The 18,734-nt window shown below is 55.6% G+C and overlaps 2 protein-coding genes across 3 annotated transcripts; one reads left to right on the forward strand and one right to left on the reverse strand.

The window, feature by feature from the left end:
- Positions 1-1,991: 1,991 nt before the first annotated feature.
- BAD (BCL2 associated agonist of cell death) lies at positions 1,992-13,898 on the reverse strand. Of its 2 annotated transcripts, none has more exons than XM_006050882.4 (4): positions 13,746-13,898; positions 13,270-13,464; positions 3,035-3,228; positions 1,992-2,475 (listed from the first exon to the last, which is right to left on the reverse strand). In XM_006050882.4, exons 2-4 carry the CDS (start codon positions 13,454-13,456, stop codon positions 2,350-2,352), a joined length of 507 nt encoding a protein of 168 aa, XP_006050944.1. In that variant the 5' UTR covers positions 13,457-13,464; positions 13,746-13,898; the 3' UTR covers positions 1,992-2,349. The 2 variants fall into 2 exon arrangements, with proteins under 2 accessions (XP_006050944.1, XP_006050945.1); XM_006050883.4 differs by lacking the exon at positions 13,746-13,898 and adding an exon at positions 13,562-13,739.
- A 419-nt stretch (positions 13,899-14,317) lies between these two features.
- Positions 14,318-18,497, forward strand: GPR137 (G protein-coupled receptor 137). Its single transcript, XM_006050884.3, has 8 exons — positions 14,318-14,455; positions 15,550-15,928; positions 16,012-16,061; positions 16,769-16,994; positions 17,108-17,257; positions 17,382-17,510; positions 17,621-17,736; positions 18,034-18,497. Exons 2-8 carry the CDS (start codon positions 15,572-15,574, stop codon positions 18,191-18,193), a joined length of 1,188 nt encoding a protein of 395 aa, XP_006050946.1. The 5' UTR covers positions 14,318-14,455; positions 15,550-15,571; the 3' UTR covers positions 18,194-18,497.
- Positions 18,498-18,734: the final 237 nt, after the last annotated feature.

Below are 18,734 nucleotides of genomic sequence, written 5' to 3' on the forward strand. Positions count from 1 at the left end.
AATGGGCTTGTGGGCATTGTGGGTCAGGCCCCCAAAAAAGGGGTTTTGAGACCTCCTTGCCCAGGAACTGCCTGGAGGTCTTGCCAGTGACCTGACATCAGAGGCCCTCTGGCCTCCCCCAGGCTCTCCCTCCTCTCTGCCCTCTGCCCTGGGTTCTCACTCTGCTTCCCCCGCCCCTTACTCTGGTTACTTTTCTCTCTCCTGGGCTCTTCTTGTCTTCCCTTCATAGAGGCTCAGGCCTCTGCTTCAGGAAGCCTCCCCTGCCCCCTCTTCCTGTAGCCTGATATGACCCAGGCACCCAGCATCTTCCGCCGAGGCTGCTCTTGGCCACACAGGCAGTTGGTTCCGTTATCAGGGGATAGACCTGGGGTGCAGGTGGGCAGCTCAAACCCTGCCCAACCTCAGGGCACCTGGGTTCTCAGTGATGGGCAGGAAGCAGATGGGCCTGGAAGTGACCCTTGGGAAAAGGGGCGCTGACGGTCACAGCATGTGCAGGGGAGACGCGGCATCCCCCTCCTCCCTGTGAGGGAGATGTTATGCCTGTTTTGCAGATGAGGAAACTGAGGTCACATCTAAGTTAAGACATCCTGACCTGGAGGCAGGTGGGGCATGGACCCTCTAGGGCAGACTGTCTTCGGCCAGCCTGGAGGACCTGCTCCACGCCTCCCCCTCCTGCCCTGGGACAGTGTGGAGTGGCAGAGACCCTGCAGTGAGGGTGCGGCTGGGTTCTACAGCAGGGTCAGGCTGGCACTTCTTCAAGGCCTCTCCCAGCTTCCTGGCGCTTCCCGGGCTGACTGCCTGCCTCCTCCGGAGGAAGGCAGCCTCTTATCTGGGCTTATCTCCTGCCAATTGAGTGTTTTCTTTCTTTGTTTTTGCTGCAGCCTCAGGCAAACAGATAGGGTGGGGAGGCCAGAGAACAGGGCTTCCAAAGCAAGGCCTTCCCAGAGCCGGGGACTTCTGCCTTGGGCCCCACTCCCAGTGCCCAGGTCTTCCCTGTTTCTGCAGTCAGGCCTTGTCCTAGCTCCACATCTGCCCCATCTAGGCCCTTCAGCAGGCAACTCCCATCTTCCTGACTTCACACGTAAACACTGCATGTCAGTCCCCAGGTCCTCAAAGACCAGGCTAAACTCCAAACTCCTGGGTATGACATTCTAACTCTTGAAAAGCCTGGCCTCTGCAGCTCCGCCATCCTTCCATGGGTCTGCTATTTCCTCTACTGGAAATGAGAGCACCCTCCCTCATGTCTCAAAGTCCCAGGTCTAGCTCACCTCCTCCCTGAAGCCCTCTCTGACTTTCCTCTGCTGGAGGGAGCCGCCTTCACCCTGGTTCCAGGCCCCTGTTAGAGCACTGGGCTGGCGTTAACTCCTCACTGAGAGGCTGCCTCTCCTTCGCCCGGAAGCTAGGAATAACAGGGGCTGTGGCGCAATCCAGGTCTGTGTACCTAGTATAAAGCGCAGGCTAGTCTGTAGGGGGCGCCAATAAACCTTCCTGGAATTGAGCTCTCAGCTCGGCTCCCAGGGCCTAGTGAAGCTTCTCTGGTTCCCTAGCGATCCCTCTACTCACAGCCCTGGGCCGAGCCTTCCGTCCCCTCCCCCGCTCAATGTGTCCTGCCAGTTCCCTGAGGAGCGCTGGCCCCAGGCCGGCCACACAGTAGCTGCTCAAAAGGACTGACCCAAATAGGAGCAAATGACCCTCCCTGGGGGACGGCGGCACGGTTTGCAGTGCGCGGAATTCCAGCGGCCAGCCGGCATGCAGTTCGCAATTACCATTTTAGAGATAAGGACCTGGATGTCCCCGAAGCCCGATCGCGCTCCGTCTCCCGGAGTCCAGGCGGCCGTATCTCAGCTCGCCGCCTCAACGCCTCCCTGATGTCGGCCCCAAGTGCCTCAGTTTCCCTCATATGTAAAGCGGGGACATCTTTTGAAATTCTTGTCAGTGCTAGCGCTCTCTCCGCCCGGGAAGCCCCAGGCGACAGACAGAAGAGACTCCGCGGCACAGACGTGGGCTTTATTAGCACTTTAGTATCGGGCGTAGGTCCGCAGCGTTACCGCGGAGGAAAGGGTTCCGGCGAAGTTAGGGTTAATCTCGGCTCGCAACTGGCGCAGGCGCGTGGGTCACAGGGCCGCTTCCGGCAGCTAAGGGCGGAAAAACTTCCAACTTCCGATGGGGGCCGAGCCCCTCCGTGGTCCTCGCACACACCGGAAGGGGATCGGACTTTGGGTCAGACCTCAGTCTTCCGAAAGGAACGAATACGAGCCTCCTTTTGCATAAGGCCTGCAGAAAAGACTTCCGCCCGCTCCCAAGATGGCCACCAGCGGCGGTTGGGAGTCTAAGTTGCGGGGCGGAAGGTCACTGGGAGGGAGCGGAGCCTCCTCTCCCCAAGTTCCGGCTCAACCAGGACTGGAGGAAGCGCGTCCAGCTGGGGCTTTGTCGCATTTGCGTTGCCGTGCCCGCGCTCTTCGGGCGAGGAAGCCCCTTCAGGGTGGGAAGAAGAAAAGGTAGAATGAATTAGCTTATCCTGGCAGCCCGAATCAAGGCCCCTCCGCTTACGGAGTCCCACCACCAAGTGAGATCCCGGAGGAGATAAAAGACCGTAGATCCTAACAGGCCTTGTATGAAGAGGTCTCCTGACTACTAAGCATGGTCCCTCCATGTTGCGAGCAGAAAGAAAGGACGCCTACGGTCCTGTAAGCGCCAGAGCCGGAGACTTAGCATCTGGAAGATGGGACCATAATTTGAAAATCAAAGAAGTGGTTCGGAAATTGAGGCCAAGAACCCGGCTATCCGAAATGGGTCGGCCAGGAGCACAAATGCCTCGTGCTCCGGGGATTTGAGGAGCCCAGGCAGGAGCCTTGGCCTGCTGGAGCAGGGTCAGGTCCCCGAATACCCTGGGACTCGGGAAGGGTCTGGCTGCAGGCGAGGAGTCCCGAAACTGCAAATCCCGACGTGCACTGGGACAGCCCAGTGGGAGGAGATCCGGGAGCACAGGTCCCGGTGTGGTCCGGGACTGCGGGGCACCTCAGCCGGCCCTCACCTTGAAGGAGACGTGAAACTCGTCGCTCATCCTCCGGAGCTCGCGGCCATATCGCTGTGCAGCCCAGAGGTTGGGGGGCGCCGAACGCGAGCGGCCCCTAAAGGGGCCGAGATCCTCCTCTTCCGTCCCTTCATTATCCTCTGGCCCCGCGGGGTAGGAGCTGTGACGACTCCGGGTCTCCACAGCCCCAGTGCCTGCAGAGATCAGACGGTGGGGATGACTTGAATCTCAACTCCTCTCGCGTCCCCAGCCCTGCAGCAGTGTTACTGTAGTTTCGAACTAATTTCTCATTAATCCCACAAATCTTAATTGAGCCCCAACAATGGGCCAGACCCTTTGGCTCAGATGGTAAAGAATCTGCCTGCAATGCAGGAGATCTCGGTTCGATCCGTGGGTGGGGAAGATCCACTGGATAAGGGAAAGGCTACCCACTCCAGTATTCTTGCCTGGAGAATCCGACGGACAGAGGAGCCTGGGGGGCTACAGTCCTGTGGGGTTGCAGAGTCGGACACAATTGAACGAGTAACACTTTCAACGGGCCAGACCTTTCGGTTTATAGAATGACTTAACCTCTGTGCTTGGTACAGAATAAGGGCACAAATAGTGGTTACAGCTGTGAGTGTAAGATCCAGGGGCTTCCCAGCAACTCCCTGGGAGGTTAACTCTTTCATCAGCTCCAGTCCCCTGCGGAGGAAATCAGTCTCCTGGTTGAGGAGGTACCCCAACCAAGCCAGACAGGGTTGAACCCCACCTCCGCAGGTGACCTGCTGGGGCCCATTTGTTTCACTGGTGTGACCTACAGGAGACCTAGAAGCCCTTTGAGAACAAGAACCTGTCAGCATATCTGTACCTCCCACAGCACCCACTTTGAACAAACTGTCCAGAAAGTTCTGTTGACTTTTTATGGTAACACTTAAGGAGCACGCACTAGGTCCTGGGCATTACCTCATTATCCTAAGCATGCCAGGAGATAAGTACTAATATTGCTTCTACGGTATAGATGAAAAGACAGGCTTGGAGAGGTTTAGACTTGCCCTCAGTGACACAGTTGGGAAGTTCTGAGGTTTGAAGTCCCTACAGGTTTGTTGGAATCCAGAGTCCAGTGATAATCCATTGAGCTACACGTCTTCCTTTATCCAACCACCCTTCAACCCCCTGAGCCTGTGTCTTCACCTCTTTATGGGGATAAACCTAATTCTTAATGCCAGTGGCTTGCCTCACATAAACAGCATGAAAGTCCTTTGTAAGCTGAAAGTGTGTGACGGATCATTGTTCAAAGAGGTGTGTCCTGAGTTTGTCTGCCTTTTGCGTGTGTTCCATCCCCCGAATTCCTGTCAACCCCACCCCCATACCCAGACCAACAAAGACCTAGAACACTCCCAGGAGCATAAATCCAGAGCCGGATTGCAAGACAGGCATGGAACAAGTGCAGGGGAACAGCATCCACAGCAAGGTATGTCTGTCAGGGAGGCATTCTGGAGAAAGTATGATCTAGGCCAGGTCTTGAAGCCAGGGGTAACTGTCTCATCCTCTCCCAAAGGCCTGTGGGCCAGCTCCAGGGCCGGGGCCTCCAAGGGTCCCAGCTCCAAACACAGGGCTGGGAAAGCCAAGAAAAGAAGAGGGGGCTGGATCCAGAAAGGCCTAGGCTAGGAGGGTGGCTGGAATTCCTAAACTTCACCAAAGCCTAGGCTCAGGTAGGCAGGGACACCATAAAGCCTTTGAGGAACGAGGTGGCAGCAGGGAACAGGCAGCTAAATCAGCAGTCCAGATTGGGGCTGGGGCTACGGAGCTGAGAGCAGCAAGAGCCCTGATGAGAACAGGCCTGTCTGCAGAGGACTGTCCGGTTCCATGGGGCATGGGCATCAGGGCAGAAGTCCCCACCTCCACCACATTCCTGCTTTGTGACCTTGGGCCCTTTCTTTTTAATCCCTTGGGGCCTCGGTGTTGTCCTCTGTGAAATGGGGGCAGCCCCCAGTACCCCCATGAGGACAAACGACACAGAGAAAGAACCCTGTTTTGCCTTTTTCATGTCCTGAAGCCTCGCATTTTCCCAGTGAGAGGCCAAGTTCTCCCTATTTTACACATGAGGAAATAGAAGCACAGAGAGGTTAGGAACTTGCTCAGGGTCACACAGCTGGCACACCCTGCTTGGTCACTTAAATGCTCAGGAACTCTCAGCTGTTTTTCTGCTTTACTAGCACTAAGAACCTACAGCCTCCACACTTGACAGATGCAGGGCCCAGGGGTCAGAAGGCAAGTGACTAGTAGGCAGGCACTTGGCCTGGGCCTCGCCTCCTGCCTGGGAATCAGAACCAGCAGAACAGCAGCACTCCCTGTGTCAGCTTGGCAGTGTGCCTCATGCCTATTAATTCCTTATGTCCTCACCACATCTTGGGAGGGAAAGTTACTCACTGTCCCCATTTTACAGAGAAGAAAACTAAGGCACAGAGAAGGTAAGTAACTTGCCCAAAGTCACACAGCTAGTAGGTGACAGATTCCAACCCAACCAGTCTGGCTCCTGGGTCTTTGTATTTAACTCTCATGCCCCAGGCTCCCTTCAGCAGCACCATGGGCTCCCCCTGGGGGCTCAGGTCTGGAAAGGCAACCCTAGGCCTAATGTGACTGCCAGCTCTGCCAGGAGCCTACCCATGGAGTGGGGATTTTTACCGAAGCCATGAATTAAGCAGTGCCAAGCCAGCCATTGTCAAAATGACACTCAAATGTGTAAACTGAACATTTAAGTGTCCTATTTACTAGGAAAAAAATCTGAGTATTTTTCTGTGAACTCCCTGGGGGAGCAGACATGCCTACCCACTCCATCCATCCAACCTTCAATCAGCGGTCACTCCTTCATGCCCCTAGATAGTGCAGAGGCGTCCTCTCCCACTCCCAGTCTTGGGAAGGAAAGGAGGAGGGAGGAGGCGTGGCTTCTGGTTGTGAGCATGCTCTCTCGCCATCCTTCCAGAGTGCAGGCCTGGGGCTGGGTGGGAAAGTGGGAGGGACCTACGGCTGGAGCTGTCAGGAGCCCCAAGCTTCAAGTTCTTTACTCACTGGCTTTATGGGTAAGTGGGTGGGGCTGAACACATCCACATTCCCGCTCCTGTGAGCATCCTTGCACACTTCACTAGAACAGCGCTGTTCCAGACAGCTGGAGGCAGTGAGGCTGTGCCATCAGGTGGGGTTCGGTTTGGATCCTGCTCTACCACGTGGGGGGTTCACATGTTGCTCGACTTCAGCAGGAGAGCAGCTCGGCGCTCCCCCCGGGAGCAGGCATGCGGCCTGACCTGTCTCAGCCCAGGCTTCCTGGGTCCCCTAAAGCCATTTGGAGTACGAAAGCCCCTTACTGTCCTGTAGAGAACATACCTCCACCTTGCTCAGAGCTGAGAAAATCAGAAAACACGCTAAAGCAGAGGCTGGCAAGTGTTTTCTGTAAAGGGTCAGAGAGGAAATATTTGGGGCATCGCAGGCCACATAGTCTGTCACAACTACTCAACATTGTGGCCATGGCTTGAAAGCAGCCGTAAACAATACACAAGTGCTTGTGCACCGCTGCGTTCCACCAAAATTGTATTTGGAACACAAATAAAATACTGTTCTTTGGCGTTTTGTCAACTGTTTAAAAGTGTCAAAAAAAAAAAAGTGTCAAAATCATTCTTAGCTCATGGGCTATGCAACAAAGAGGGGTTTAGCCTTTGGATGTGGTTTGCCAACCTCTGCTCTAAACCCAACTATGTCTGTCCTCTGCCTAGAACTTTCAGTGGCTCCCCGTTGCCTATGAGGTAAACTCCCAACTCCTGGGCATGGCCTTCAGGGCCCTCACATTCTTACGTTCCAGCTTGCACTCCCTTGTCTGCCATCAGGGGGGCATTGCTTATTCATGTCTCTCTATTCCCTCTAAATGAATGGCAAGCCCCAGGTCTGCTCAGGGCCTGGGCCAACTCACTGCAACAGCAACTGCAGTAATAGCAAGAATAGCAGACCCTCCTCTGTGCTAGACACTGTTTCTAAGCATTTTTCCTGTATTAATGCATCAGATTCTCATGACAACGCAATGAGGTGGGACTACTTCTAGTCCCATTTTACTGGGATAAAAAAACTGAGGCACTCAGCATTTGTGGCAGCACTATTTACAATAGCCAAGATATGGAAGCAACCTAAATGTCCAACAGAAGAATGGATAAAGAAAGTTTCCTTGGTGGCTCAGCTGGTAAAGAATCTGCCTGGCAACACAGGAGACCTGGGTTCGATCTCTGGGTCAGGAAGATTCCTTGGAGAAGGAAATGGCAACCCACTCCAGTATTCTTGTCTGGAGAATTCCATGGACAAGGAAGATGTATATATAAACAATGAAATACTACTCCGCCATTAAAAAAAAAAAAGTGAAATAATGCCATTTGCAGCAACAAGGATGGACCTAGAGATTATCATACTAAGTGAAGTAAGTCAGACAAAAATACGGAATCTAAAAAATGATACAGGGAAAATAAAAAATGATACAGGGGACTTCCCTGGTGGTCCAGTGGTTAAAATTCCATGCATTCAATGCAGTGGGCATATGTTTGATCCTTAGTGGGGGAACTAAGATCCCATAGGCCTCCTGGGTGGCCAAAAACAAAACAAGACAAACAAAAAATGATACAAATCAACATATTTACAAAATAGAAATAGACTCACAGACACAGAAAACAAACTGCCTCCTGGTGCTGCTGAAAACAAGACAGGACAAACAAAAAATGATACAAATGAGTTTACTTACAAAACAGAAACAGACATGGAAAACAAATTTATGATTACCACAGGGGGAAAAAGGGGAGTGGGGGTGGGGAGGATTAAATAAGCCTTTGGGATTTCTTTTTTTTTTTTTGTGCACGGCTTACGAGATCTCAGTTCCCCAACCAGGAATCGAACCTAGGCCATGTCAGTGAAAGTGCTGTGTCCTAACCACTGGGCAACCAGGGAATTCTGGACTTTGGGATTCATAGGTACATGCAGATGACACCACCCTTATGGCAGAAAGTGAAGAAGAACTAAAGAGCCTCTTGATGAAAGTGAAAGAGGAGAGTGAGAAAGTTGGCTTAAAGCTCAATATTCAGAAAACTAAGATCATAGCATCTGGTCCCATCACTTCATGGCAAATAGATGGGGAAACAGTGGAAACTAGCTGACTTTATTTTTCTGGGCTCCAAAATCACTGAAAATGGTGACTGCAGCCATGAAATTAAAAGATGCTTACTCCTTGGAAGGAAAGTTATGACCAACCTAGACAGCATATTGAAAAGCAGAGACATTACTTTGTCAACAAAGGTCTGTCTAGTCAAGGCTATGGTTTTTCCAGTGGTCACGTATGGATGTGAGAGTTGGACTATAAAGAAGGCTGAGTGCCAAAGAAATGATGCTTTTGAACTGTGGTATTAGAGAAGACTCTTGACAGTCCGAGATCCAACCAGTCCATCCTAAAGGAGATCAGTCCTGGGTGTTCACTGGTAGGACTGATGTTGAAGCTGAAACTCCAATACTTTGGCCACCTGATGCAAAGACTGACTCACTGGAAAAGACCCTGATGCTGGGAAAGATTGAGGGCAGGAGGAGAGGGGAATGACAGAGCATGAGATGGTTGGATGGCATCACCAACTCAATGGACATGGGTTTGGGTGGACTCCGGGAGATGGTGTTGGACAGGGAAGTCTGGTGTTCTGCGGTTCATGGGGTTGCAGAGTCGGACATGACTGAACGACTGAACTGAACTATATATAAAGTAGATAAACAACAAGGATTTACTGTGTAGCACTGGGAACTATATTGAATATCTTGTAATAACCTATTATGGAAAAGAATCTGAAAAGGAATATATATATATATATATATATATATATATAACTGACTCACTTTGCTGTACACCTGAAACTAACATATCATTATAAATCAACCTGGAGAAGGTCATGGCAACCCCCTCTAGTATTCTTGCCTGGAGAATCCCATGGACAGAGGATTCTGGTAGGCTACAGTCCATAGGGTCACAAAGAGTCAGACACGACTGAGCGACTAACATTTTCACTTTCACGAATCAACTATGGGCTTCCCATAGTTACCACTGGGCACTAGTGGTAAAGAATCTGCCTGCAACGCAAGAGACCTGGGTTCGATCCCTGGGTCGGGAAGATCCCCTGGAGAAGGGAATGGCAACTGGCTCCAGTATTCCTGCCTGGAAAATTCCATGAGCAGAGGAGCCTGGCAGACTATAGTCCATGGGGCCACAAAGAGTTGGACACGAGTGAGCACATAAATCAGCTATACTTCAATTTAAAAAAAAAAGCCGGGTTTGAAGCCTGCAGTCTGGCCCGGGGCCTGGCACTGGGCTGCTTTACTCACCGTGTGTCGCCCTTCCCCTCTCTACCATTCACGCACCAGCCGCTCCAGGCACCCGCTACGCACGGGAGCTGTCACAGCACACAAGGTGGCCGCAGGCCCGCCCTGGAGACACGCACAGTTCACCAGGCAGGGGCTTGGAGGCAGGGAATGTGAAGAGTGGCAGCACCCTGCCCATGCGGAGGGGGGCAGTGGCCCGGGGGCTCTGGCAGGTTATCGGCACCTGCGGGTCTTTCATGGAAAACCACTTGAAACTAAGTCAAAAGGAATCCAGGGCAGGTCTCTTACATCCCTTGCAAGCCTTGTCATGGCTGGGCCTGGAGCTGGGCCACCTTTCCCCCTTGGGGCCTCAGGTGCTCCCACCCGCGGGATGGGCCCCTAGTGAGTGCAGGAGGTTTTGCCACTCCTATTTCATTCATTCATAGCACAGAAATGGTCCTTTCCAGCTCCCTGCCTTGGCACCCCAGCTCTGATGATGCCAGGCTCCTCACACTTGGCCAGCTTACACTGCATACGAGCCAAGCCCCGCACCGCCTCCCTCACTGGGCTGATACCAACACAGCTCTGGTTAAGGCCAACTCCCTGCCAGTTCCCACAGGCACCTGGGCGGCCAGCATGGCTGGAGAAAAGCACAGCCGTGCCACCTCTGTTCAAATTCACAGCCATAAGACCCAGTGGCCCCCCGAGTTGCCCAGCACACCTTCCAACTCCATACTCTGGGCCAGACAACTACTTCAAACCTGTTCTTCCCTCTCTCGACCTCAACCTCCACCCCTCTCCCCATCTTCACTCCTGGCTCAAGACCTGGCTTCCTTTCACCAAGAAATTGGAAGCATCCACGAGAGAAACATCTACTAGTTCCCGTGAGGTGTCTCCTTGCCCTCCTCCACCCCTCCACTGCACTCAGCTGAGCTGCCCCTCCCCTGAACACCAGACCACTCTCTCCTACTCAAGTAAGCTTCCTTTCTCCCCTGCATCCTCCAGTATTTTCCTAACTGGATTACTCCATCAACTTATAAACATGCTCTTTTGGGAGTTCCTTGGTGGTTAAGACTCCACACTTCCATTGCAGGGAGCATGGGTTTGAGTCCTGGTCAGGGAATTAAGACTGCACAAGCCACATGGTACAGCCAAAAAAAAAGAACCTCTTTTTTCTTTTTATCTTAAGTAATAAAACAATCCTTCCTTGAATCTCCTTGGGCCTTCAGGTGCCGCTGGCTCCTCTGTTCCTCTTTGCCAGAGCTCAGCTGCCAAGAGCGGGCTCTCCTTTCTACCTCCAATTCTCTTCCCATCATCCCTCCCCACTCTCCACCCAAGCTTCCCCAACCCTAAGTCCAGTCCAGCGCTCCACTCCCAGCCCTCCTCCAGCAGCGCTCAAAGGAGCATCACCCAGTTCAACACTCCCCTCCCTACCACATGGCTCCCTCCTTCTCAGACCCCAGTGTGGGCTCCTCCGCTTCTGCTGCCCTCTGCAGCCTGGAGCTCCAGACTCAGCCCAAGCCCTACCCTGTCTACACTGTCTCCCAGGGCCCACCAAACACTTCATCAGCAATGGCCAACTCCCACATGTATCTATCCCTACTAGAAATCTCCAACTGGATGCCCAAAAGGCACCTCTAACCTGACCTGGCCCAAGCAGGGCTCCTGATCTCGCCCCACACAGTCTCAGTTCCACCTCAGTTAAGAGCAACTCCATCCTTCCAGGCGCCCAAGCCATCCCCTTTGGGCCTCACACATCTGTCTATCAGCAAATCCCACCAGCTTGACCTTCAAAAGAAACCCAGAGCCCAGCTCTAATACTTACCACTTCCACCACCACCACGCTCGCACCAGCTACCATCCTCCCCCATGGCACCACCCCTACCTTTGCCCATTGGAGACCCGTCTCCACCCAGGGGCCCTGGTGATTCTCTTGAGGTCCAAATCAGATGAGAGTCCTCCAGGTTTTCACTCAACCTGAAAGCCAGAGCCCTGACCTGGGCCTTCAAGGCCCTGCCCTTCAGCCCCTCCCCTTCCCTGATCTCTGGTGGAGTCTCTAAGCCCCTCCTCTCACTGCCCTCAGGGTCTTTGCATTTGCCTTGCCCTCTGCCTAGGTGAAGGAAATGGCAACCCACTCCAGTATTCTTGCCTGGAAAATTCCATGGACAGAGGACCCTGGTGGGCTACAGTCCATGGGGTCACAAAGAGCTGGACTTGACTGAGTGACTAACACTGCCCTCTGTCTGCGGGCATCCCTGCCAGCATCTGTCTTCCCACAGATCTCTGTCTGGCTCACTCCTCATCAGATTCTAGCCTTGGCTCAAATGTTGCTTCTTACCAAGGCCCTAGTAGCTCAGCTGGTAAAGAATCACCTGCAGTGCAGGAGACCTGAGTTCGATCCCTGGGTCAGGAAGATCCCCTGGAGAAGGAAATGGCAACCCACTCCAGCATTCTTGCCTGGAAAATCCATGGACAGAGGAGCCTGGAGGGCTACAGTCCATGGCGTCGCAAGAGTCAGACATGACTTAGCAACTAAACCACCACCACCAAGGCCCACCCTGACCACCTCAGTTTAAATCACTCCCTTGAGCCCCCAGCACTCCGGATTCCAAAGAGAAAGTCAAGTGTATGCCACCTAAGGCATCACCTGCTAAGGCACCGTATCACTGACTGGTTTGTTTGTTTCTTGGTTTATGACTTGTCTCCCCCTATCTTCTAGAATGTAGGCAACCACAAGCGTAAGAGCTTCTCTTCTAGTCCCTGATGAACCCCTGGCACTGGTACACACATTCAGCACTTGACACAGAAGATGGAGACAGCCAGATACAGGATGGGAAGCAGTTTCAAGCAGAGAAATTCTTAAGTGCAAAAATCTCAAAGTTAAAGAAAGCCTGTGGAGTTCAGTGTGACATACAGCAGGCTGGCTGGTGGGGGTGGGGTCTTTTTTTTTTTCTTTTAATTTTTTTTTTTTTTAGAGATTGTATCCCTAATAACTGAATATCAACCTTTTTTCTTGCTTTCTTTTTTGACTGTAATCCTAGTTCCCTGACCAGGCATTGAACCCCGGGGTCCTTGGCAGTGAAAGCACTGAGCGTTAACCACTGGACCACCAGGGAACTCCCTGAGGTGGGGGCATTAATAAGCCTTCCTGCTCCTGAAAATGGAAGGGTGTCACATGGGCAGCAGTTAAGGGACGTGAGTTTTGTTTTCAGAAGATGTCTGTGGTCGTTCCAGGTGCCAAGGCTTGGGCTGGGCACCCGGGTGGTAGGGACTACTAAGACATGGCTGCTGCCCTCCAGGGCCCATCCTTCCATCTCAGCTGGGTCTCCCTCAGTAGATATGGAGGACAGCTGATGCTTTCCCAGTCCCACACAGACCCGCTGCCTGGTAGGGCCATCTGCCTCTTGGGATTACCTGGCCCTGGCAATGTTAAGGACAGCGCCGTGTGGATGTGAGCCACAGGGCGGGAAAGAACAGAGCTGGGGACTGGATCCAGGATCTCAAGGAAAGCACTAGCCTGGGGCAAGGCACCACAGAGTCTTCTAGCCCAAAGGAAATGCCGAGTGTGACCTTAGGCAAGTCATTTCCCCTTTCTGGCCTCTCCGTGATTCTGTCCTGGTCCTGTGCTAAGAGCTACATACTTAGAGCATTTACTAAACACCAGCTCTATAATTAAGTACTTCTAAGGTATGCCTGTTAATCTTCCCCACAGCATTACCAGGGTGGTGATGAATTGCTGTTTTACAGAAGAGGAAACTGAGGTGCAGAGTGCTGAGGGACTTACTCAGAGCCCTCCAGAGTGTGGATGTGGCTGGGGTGAAGAGAGCTACTGGGCTGGAGGCAAGCTGGACAGGCAGGTGGTTGTTGGGTGGGGGGCGGGGGTTGCCTACCTCCATGGTGGCTGCTGCCGGCCGGCTGCCCCTGCTGGTGACCAGCTTCCCCCAGGAGGCCTGGGGCTGTTAGCCAGTGCTTGCTGAGACCTGGGGGCCTGTCCCCTGTGGGGCTGGGGCCCAGGCCCCTATCTGCAGGGCTGGAGTCTTCCTGCTCACTCTGCTCAAACTCTGGGATCTGGAACATGCTCTGGGCTGCAGGGGGGCAAGATGACAAGTAATTAGAGAACAGCGGGAGCTAAGGGTGGCTGGCAGGGTTGGGGGCGCAGGTGTCCCTGGCTCCCTCTCCCACCTCAGCACCCCAGGTCCACCCTGCTTCCCCAGCGCAGATCTGTCCGTTGAGTCTGGGCCGGCAGGAAGCTCGACTTATCCGCCCAGGATCTAAAACTCTCAGAGCCCTAGGGCTGGAGAGAAGCCTCAGGCCCCTGCCCAGGCTTCAGCCAGACCCGCCCGCGGTAACGGCACACAGATCTCACCCCAAGCCCGATAATGAGGCCCCTGACCCGGGCCCGCCGCGTCCCTTTAGCAAAAAGAGAGCCCGGCCCTAGTTGCCTGGGTAACGGAAACTGTCACGGGCCCGGCCCAATCAGCTCTTGAAATGTCAGCTGGCCAGCAGGCGGGGCCACTCCTTGGGGCCCCGCCCACTGCCTTCCTCCTGATTCTCTTCTACGTCTCCGGATGCTCAGCTCTCGACTTCCTTATGCCTTGGGCGTTGTGGGAGCCGCTGAGGGATTCTCCGGGGTCCCCATTTGGAAGCCAGCTCCTGCTGACAAGTCCTTCAGGCCCTCTGGGACTTAATTCCCACTCCTGTAAAATGGAGATAATGACACCTCTTTCAGGAGTCAGTGATCCTTGTAAACTGGGCGGTGATTACTGTGGGTGAAAGCACTTTGCAAAGCAGTAATCGAAGCTCAGCCGTCGGAGGCAACTGTTGTTGCTGTTGTCACTGCTCCATCCGAACCGGGTGACCGGCTCGGGAAGCGCCCCTCCCTTCTCCTCGCGGTGGAAACCTCGCACTGCCCGCGTCAGGGGCGCCACTCCCCGCGCCAACTCGGGGGCACTAGAGATAAGCGAGGGAGCCTCCACCCGGGGCAGGATGACTGTCCCGGCGCAGAAGGGAAAGGGGCCCCTGGGAAAGTGACAATAGGACTTGCGGAGGCCTCGCGCCTGGCAGACGGCAGGCCAGGTGAGCGGGAAACGCCGCCCCCCAGGGAATGGGCGGGCGGGCTCGCGCGGGACGCGGGGGGCCCCGCGGGTTAAGGCCCGGGGGCGGGGCCCGGAGGCCATCTTGGCTGAGGGCGGAAGTTTCCCTCTGAGACCGAGTGAAGGGCAGTCGTTACCGCCCCGGATCGGGCGGCACAATCTTGATTTGGGGATGGGGAAGAGAAGCATGGGAATCGCCAGCTTTCTATGGAAGCGAGGGCCGGTAGCTCCGGGCAATGCCCACCCGGGCGCAGGCCGGATGCAGCGCAGCCGGAACGTCAAGGCCGCTCGCCGCCTCTAGTAACCCCTGGCGCCCGGCGGTGGCTCAAGTTGCGCCAATTCTCGAACAGCTCCGCGCCGGGTGCGGCGCGGGCCTGCGTAGCCAGGACCAGACCCTGAGCAATTTGCGTAGCGAACGGCGGCCGCGCAGGCGCAGGAGGGGGCGGAGCAGCGGGAGCCGGGGAGCTGGAGCCCCAGGTCCCAGAGACCGGAGCCGGCTCCCGCAGCCGCGGCCTGAGGACCGGGCGTCGGCCTCCTCCCGCCCCCCCGCGGCTGGAGAGTGGACGCAGTGGGGGGTGGGGTGGGCCAGCGTCCGGAATCCAGAGGACGGAAGGCAGAGGCCCTCCCCATCCGGATTGTTGGAGGGGAGAGAGCCCTCCAGTTTGGGGAGGGGGAGAGCCAGACGTTGAGCGTCCCCAGCAGCGGCCGCTGCTCTGAACAGACTGGCGTTGGCCGGCTCTCCCCCTCCTGCCGGGACGACTCCAGCGACCGAGGCCAGGGACCCCCTTTCCTTCGGCTTCTGCACCCCCTTCCCCCCATCCCCGGCTTTGAGCCTGGCCTGGAGAGGAGTACTCCCCACTTCCCTACCCGCCTCTGCCCTGGAGAGGAAGGGCTGTCTTTCCACACCCCGTAGTGAGGGACCCAGGTTGCCTGTGCCCCGCAAAGGCAAGGGGCCCTCTGTCGAGGGCGGGAGGGCCCGGCCAACCACCACTTCTTTCCGCCTGAGCACCCTACAGCTCCCACCCCTCCGTATTTATTTCCCTGGCCCCCTGCCGGCCCCTCCATCTCTGTCTTCAGGGTTCAGGCCTCCCTCCCTGACATGGAGAGTAACCTGTCTGGCTTGGTGCCTGCTGCTGGTCTGGTACCTGCGCTGCCGCCCGCCGTGACCCTGGGGCTGACTGCGGCCTACACCACCCTGTACGCCCTGCTCTTCTTCTCCGTCTATGCCCAGCTCTGGCTGGTGCTCCTGTATGGGCACAAGCGTCTCAGCTATCAGACGGTGTTCCTGGCGCTCTGTCTGCTCTGGGCTGCCCTGCGTACCACCCTCTTCTCTTTCTACTTTCGAGACACACCCCGAGCCAACCACCTGGGGCCCCTGCCCTTTTGGCTTCTCTACTGCTGTCCTGTCTGCCTGCAGTTCTTCACACTGACGCTCATGAACCTCTACTTTGCTCAGGTAACCATGGTGATGGGTGGGGGTAGGCCCGTGGGGTAGCAAGCCCCAGGGCCCCAAAGAATAATGGGCCTCTCTGCCCCCAGGTGGTGTTCAAAGCCAAGGCAAAGCGTCGGCCAGAGATGAGCCGAGGCTTGTAAGTACTGGTGGGTTCAGTCCCCAGATCAGGGGCAGGGAGAAGCCCAGTGTCCATTCCTTCCCCCGGTAGAGCTGAGGGGAGTACAGCCCAGGATGCTTGGGGAAGGCTTGGGAACATTAGGCACCTGGTGCATATGGTCTGCAGAAGTGCTACATATGTGAAGCTCAACTGTAATAAAAACCACTGAAATATGGTGAAGGGAGAGGGTGCCAATGTCATCCATGATGGAGGAAGAGCTGGAGGCTCCGGCCCTCGGAAGCTCCAAAGGGCACTTCTGGGTGACCTTGGGCAGTGGTAACTCCTGTCCTTTGTACAACATCTCGCAGTTTATTAAGAGCTTTCACAGACATCTTTAATATTTACAAATTACCTTCGAAGCTGATGTATCCCCATTTGAGAGATGAAGACACTGAGGCTCAGCAAGGCTAAGCAACATATTCAACGTCGCACACCTGGCAGGAGGTAGAGCCAGGGCTTAAACCCAGATTTCTGACTCCCAATCCAGTGCTCTTTCTGCTGTACCACAGCTGTCAGTCATATTCTGACCTCTTTAGCCTCAGTTTCCTCATCTGTAAAACTGGAGGACTGGGGTTCAGACTGTGTGGCCTGAGGTTCTGACTGACACCCAGGTCTCCTGGGAAGGGTTGGGTGGTTGGGGAGTGGCAAGGGTGGTCGCCTGGGGCTGACTGTGCTGTGGGCCGCAGGCTGGCTGTCCGAGGGGCCTTCGTGGGGGCCTCGCTGCTCTTTCTGCTGGTGAATGTGCTGTGCGCCATGCTGTCCCGCAGGCGCAGGGCACAGCCCTGGGCCCTCCTGCTGGTGCGTGTCCTGGTGAGCGACTCCCTGTTTGTTATCTGCGCACTCTCTCTTGCCGCCTGCCTCTGCCTTGTGGCCCGGCGGGCCCCCTCCACCAGCATCTACCTGGAGGCCAAGGTAGGGCCACAAGCGCTGATGCCTGGGTGTCTTTGGGGCGTTTGGGGTCTTCAGAGTAGAGAGAAAGCTGGAACCTCCCCTCCCTAAGGGTCCCCTGTTGTCATCTGTGCCAGGGGACCAGTGTGTGCCAGGCAGCTGCAATGGGTGGTGCCATGGTCCTGCTCTATGCCAGCCGGGCCTGCTACAACCTGGCGGCCCTCGCCTTGGCCCCCCGGAGCCGGCTGGACGCCTTCGATTACGACTGGTACAACGTCTCTGATCAGGTGGGCATTAAACACATCTGCCGCCTCCCCAGTAGCTGTGGCTCTGGCCCCCAGCTGGCCTGGGTCCTGTCTGGGGGCCCCATTGGCACGACTGCAGATTGGCACAGCCTCTGCCTCCTCACAGGCGGACCTGGTGAACGACCTGGGGAACAAAGGCTACCTGGTGTTTGGCCTCATCCTCTTTGTGTGGGAGCTGCTGCCCACCACCCTGCTGGTGGGCTTCTTCCGGGTACATCGGCCCCCACAGGACCTGGTGAGGGCCAGTGGAGAGGGGCGGCACTGGCGGTCCCTGGGCTGGGTTCTGGGGGTGTGGGAGGCCAGTGGGGGGCAGAAGGAAGCATCAATTGTGGCTCCCTTCCCTAGAGCACCAGCCGCATCCTCAACGGGCAGGTCTTTGGCTCCCGTTCCTACTTCTTCGACCGGGCACACTGCGAGGATGAGGGCTGCTCTTGGGAGCATAGCCGGGGTGAGAGCACCAGGTAGGAGTCCCGGCCCCACCCGAGGACCCCTGGGCTCCCAGGTTGCTCCACCAAGCCATGGGGTCCTAGAGCAGGTCTTGCCACCCACCTCTGCCCATGCCATGGTCTATACTAGGTGAGGTCCCCTCTGGTTTGTTCTTGCTAAAGCCCCTACCTCACCCCCCAAGATGCAACTTGCCATAGTCAGAGAAGTCTGGGTCACTGAGCTCTGTTCTCGGTAAGTCTCTCTCCTCCCCCAACTCTGGTGACTGTGGTCCTAGTGACTGCTGGGGACTGACTCTGTTTCTCTGCCTGCAGCATGTCAGGCAGCCTAGGCTCCAGCAGCTGGTATGGCACCATCGGGCGGGAACCAGGCTGGTGTGGAGGCAGCCAGACTCGGACCACGCCCCTGCTCTTCTCCCAGGTTCTGGGACCAGGCGGCCACCACCACAGTCTCTACTCCACCCCACAGACGTGATCCCCCTTCATCTCCCCGCAGAACACCCAGACCCCAGCCCCTCCCACCCCAGACCCTTGTGCCAAGTTCATCTGCTGCTTCTTGCCCAGGATCCCGGGGGCTGTGGCTGCCTCTTCCCCAGGCCGGCTCCTTGCTACTCCTGATGCAGTGAGCTTGTGCTGTCCCCTAGGATGGGGGGGGCATGGCCCTGGCTGCCAGATGCTCACGGCGCCCTGGCATGACCCACCCCACCGCCTCCTCTTCCACTCCGGAGCCAGCTACCTCTCCCGCGTCTGCCACTCAATAAACAGTGTCTGTGCCCCAAGTCCATTCGCTGTCCGTCAGTTGTCCGCTTGTGTTTCTCACACCATCATCTGTTCGGTCTAAGGCTGATTGGACACTGGCCCTCGAAGGGGGCTACTGGACTGGGCTGGGGCCATTTACCTCCCCCAAGGCTGGTGGGTAAGGAGAGGGACGAGCCTGGAGTCCAAAGAAAAAAGAGAGACCAGAAGAATCCAGCCCCCACTCCAGTCCCTTCCCTGCTTGAACAATTTCTACTCTT

The sequence above is a fragment of the Bubalus bubalis genome, chromosome 5 (assembly GCF_019923935.1).
Source record: "Bubalus bubalis isolate 160015118507 breed Murrah chromosome 5, NDDB_SH_1, whole genome shotgun sequence".
In the NCBI taxonomy this organism is placed as follows: Eukaryota; Metazoa; Chordata; class Mammalia; order Artiodactyla; family Bovidae; genus Bubalus; species Bubalus bubalis.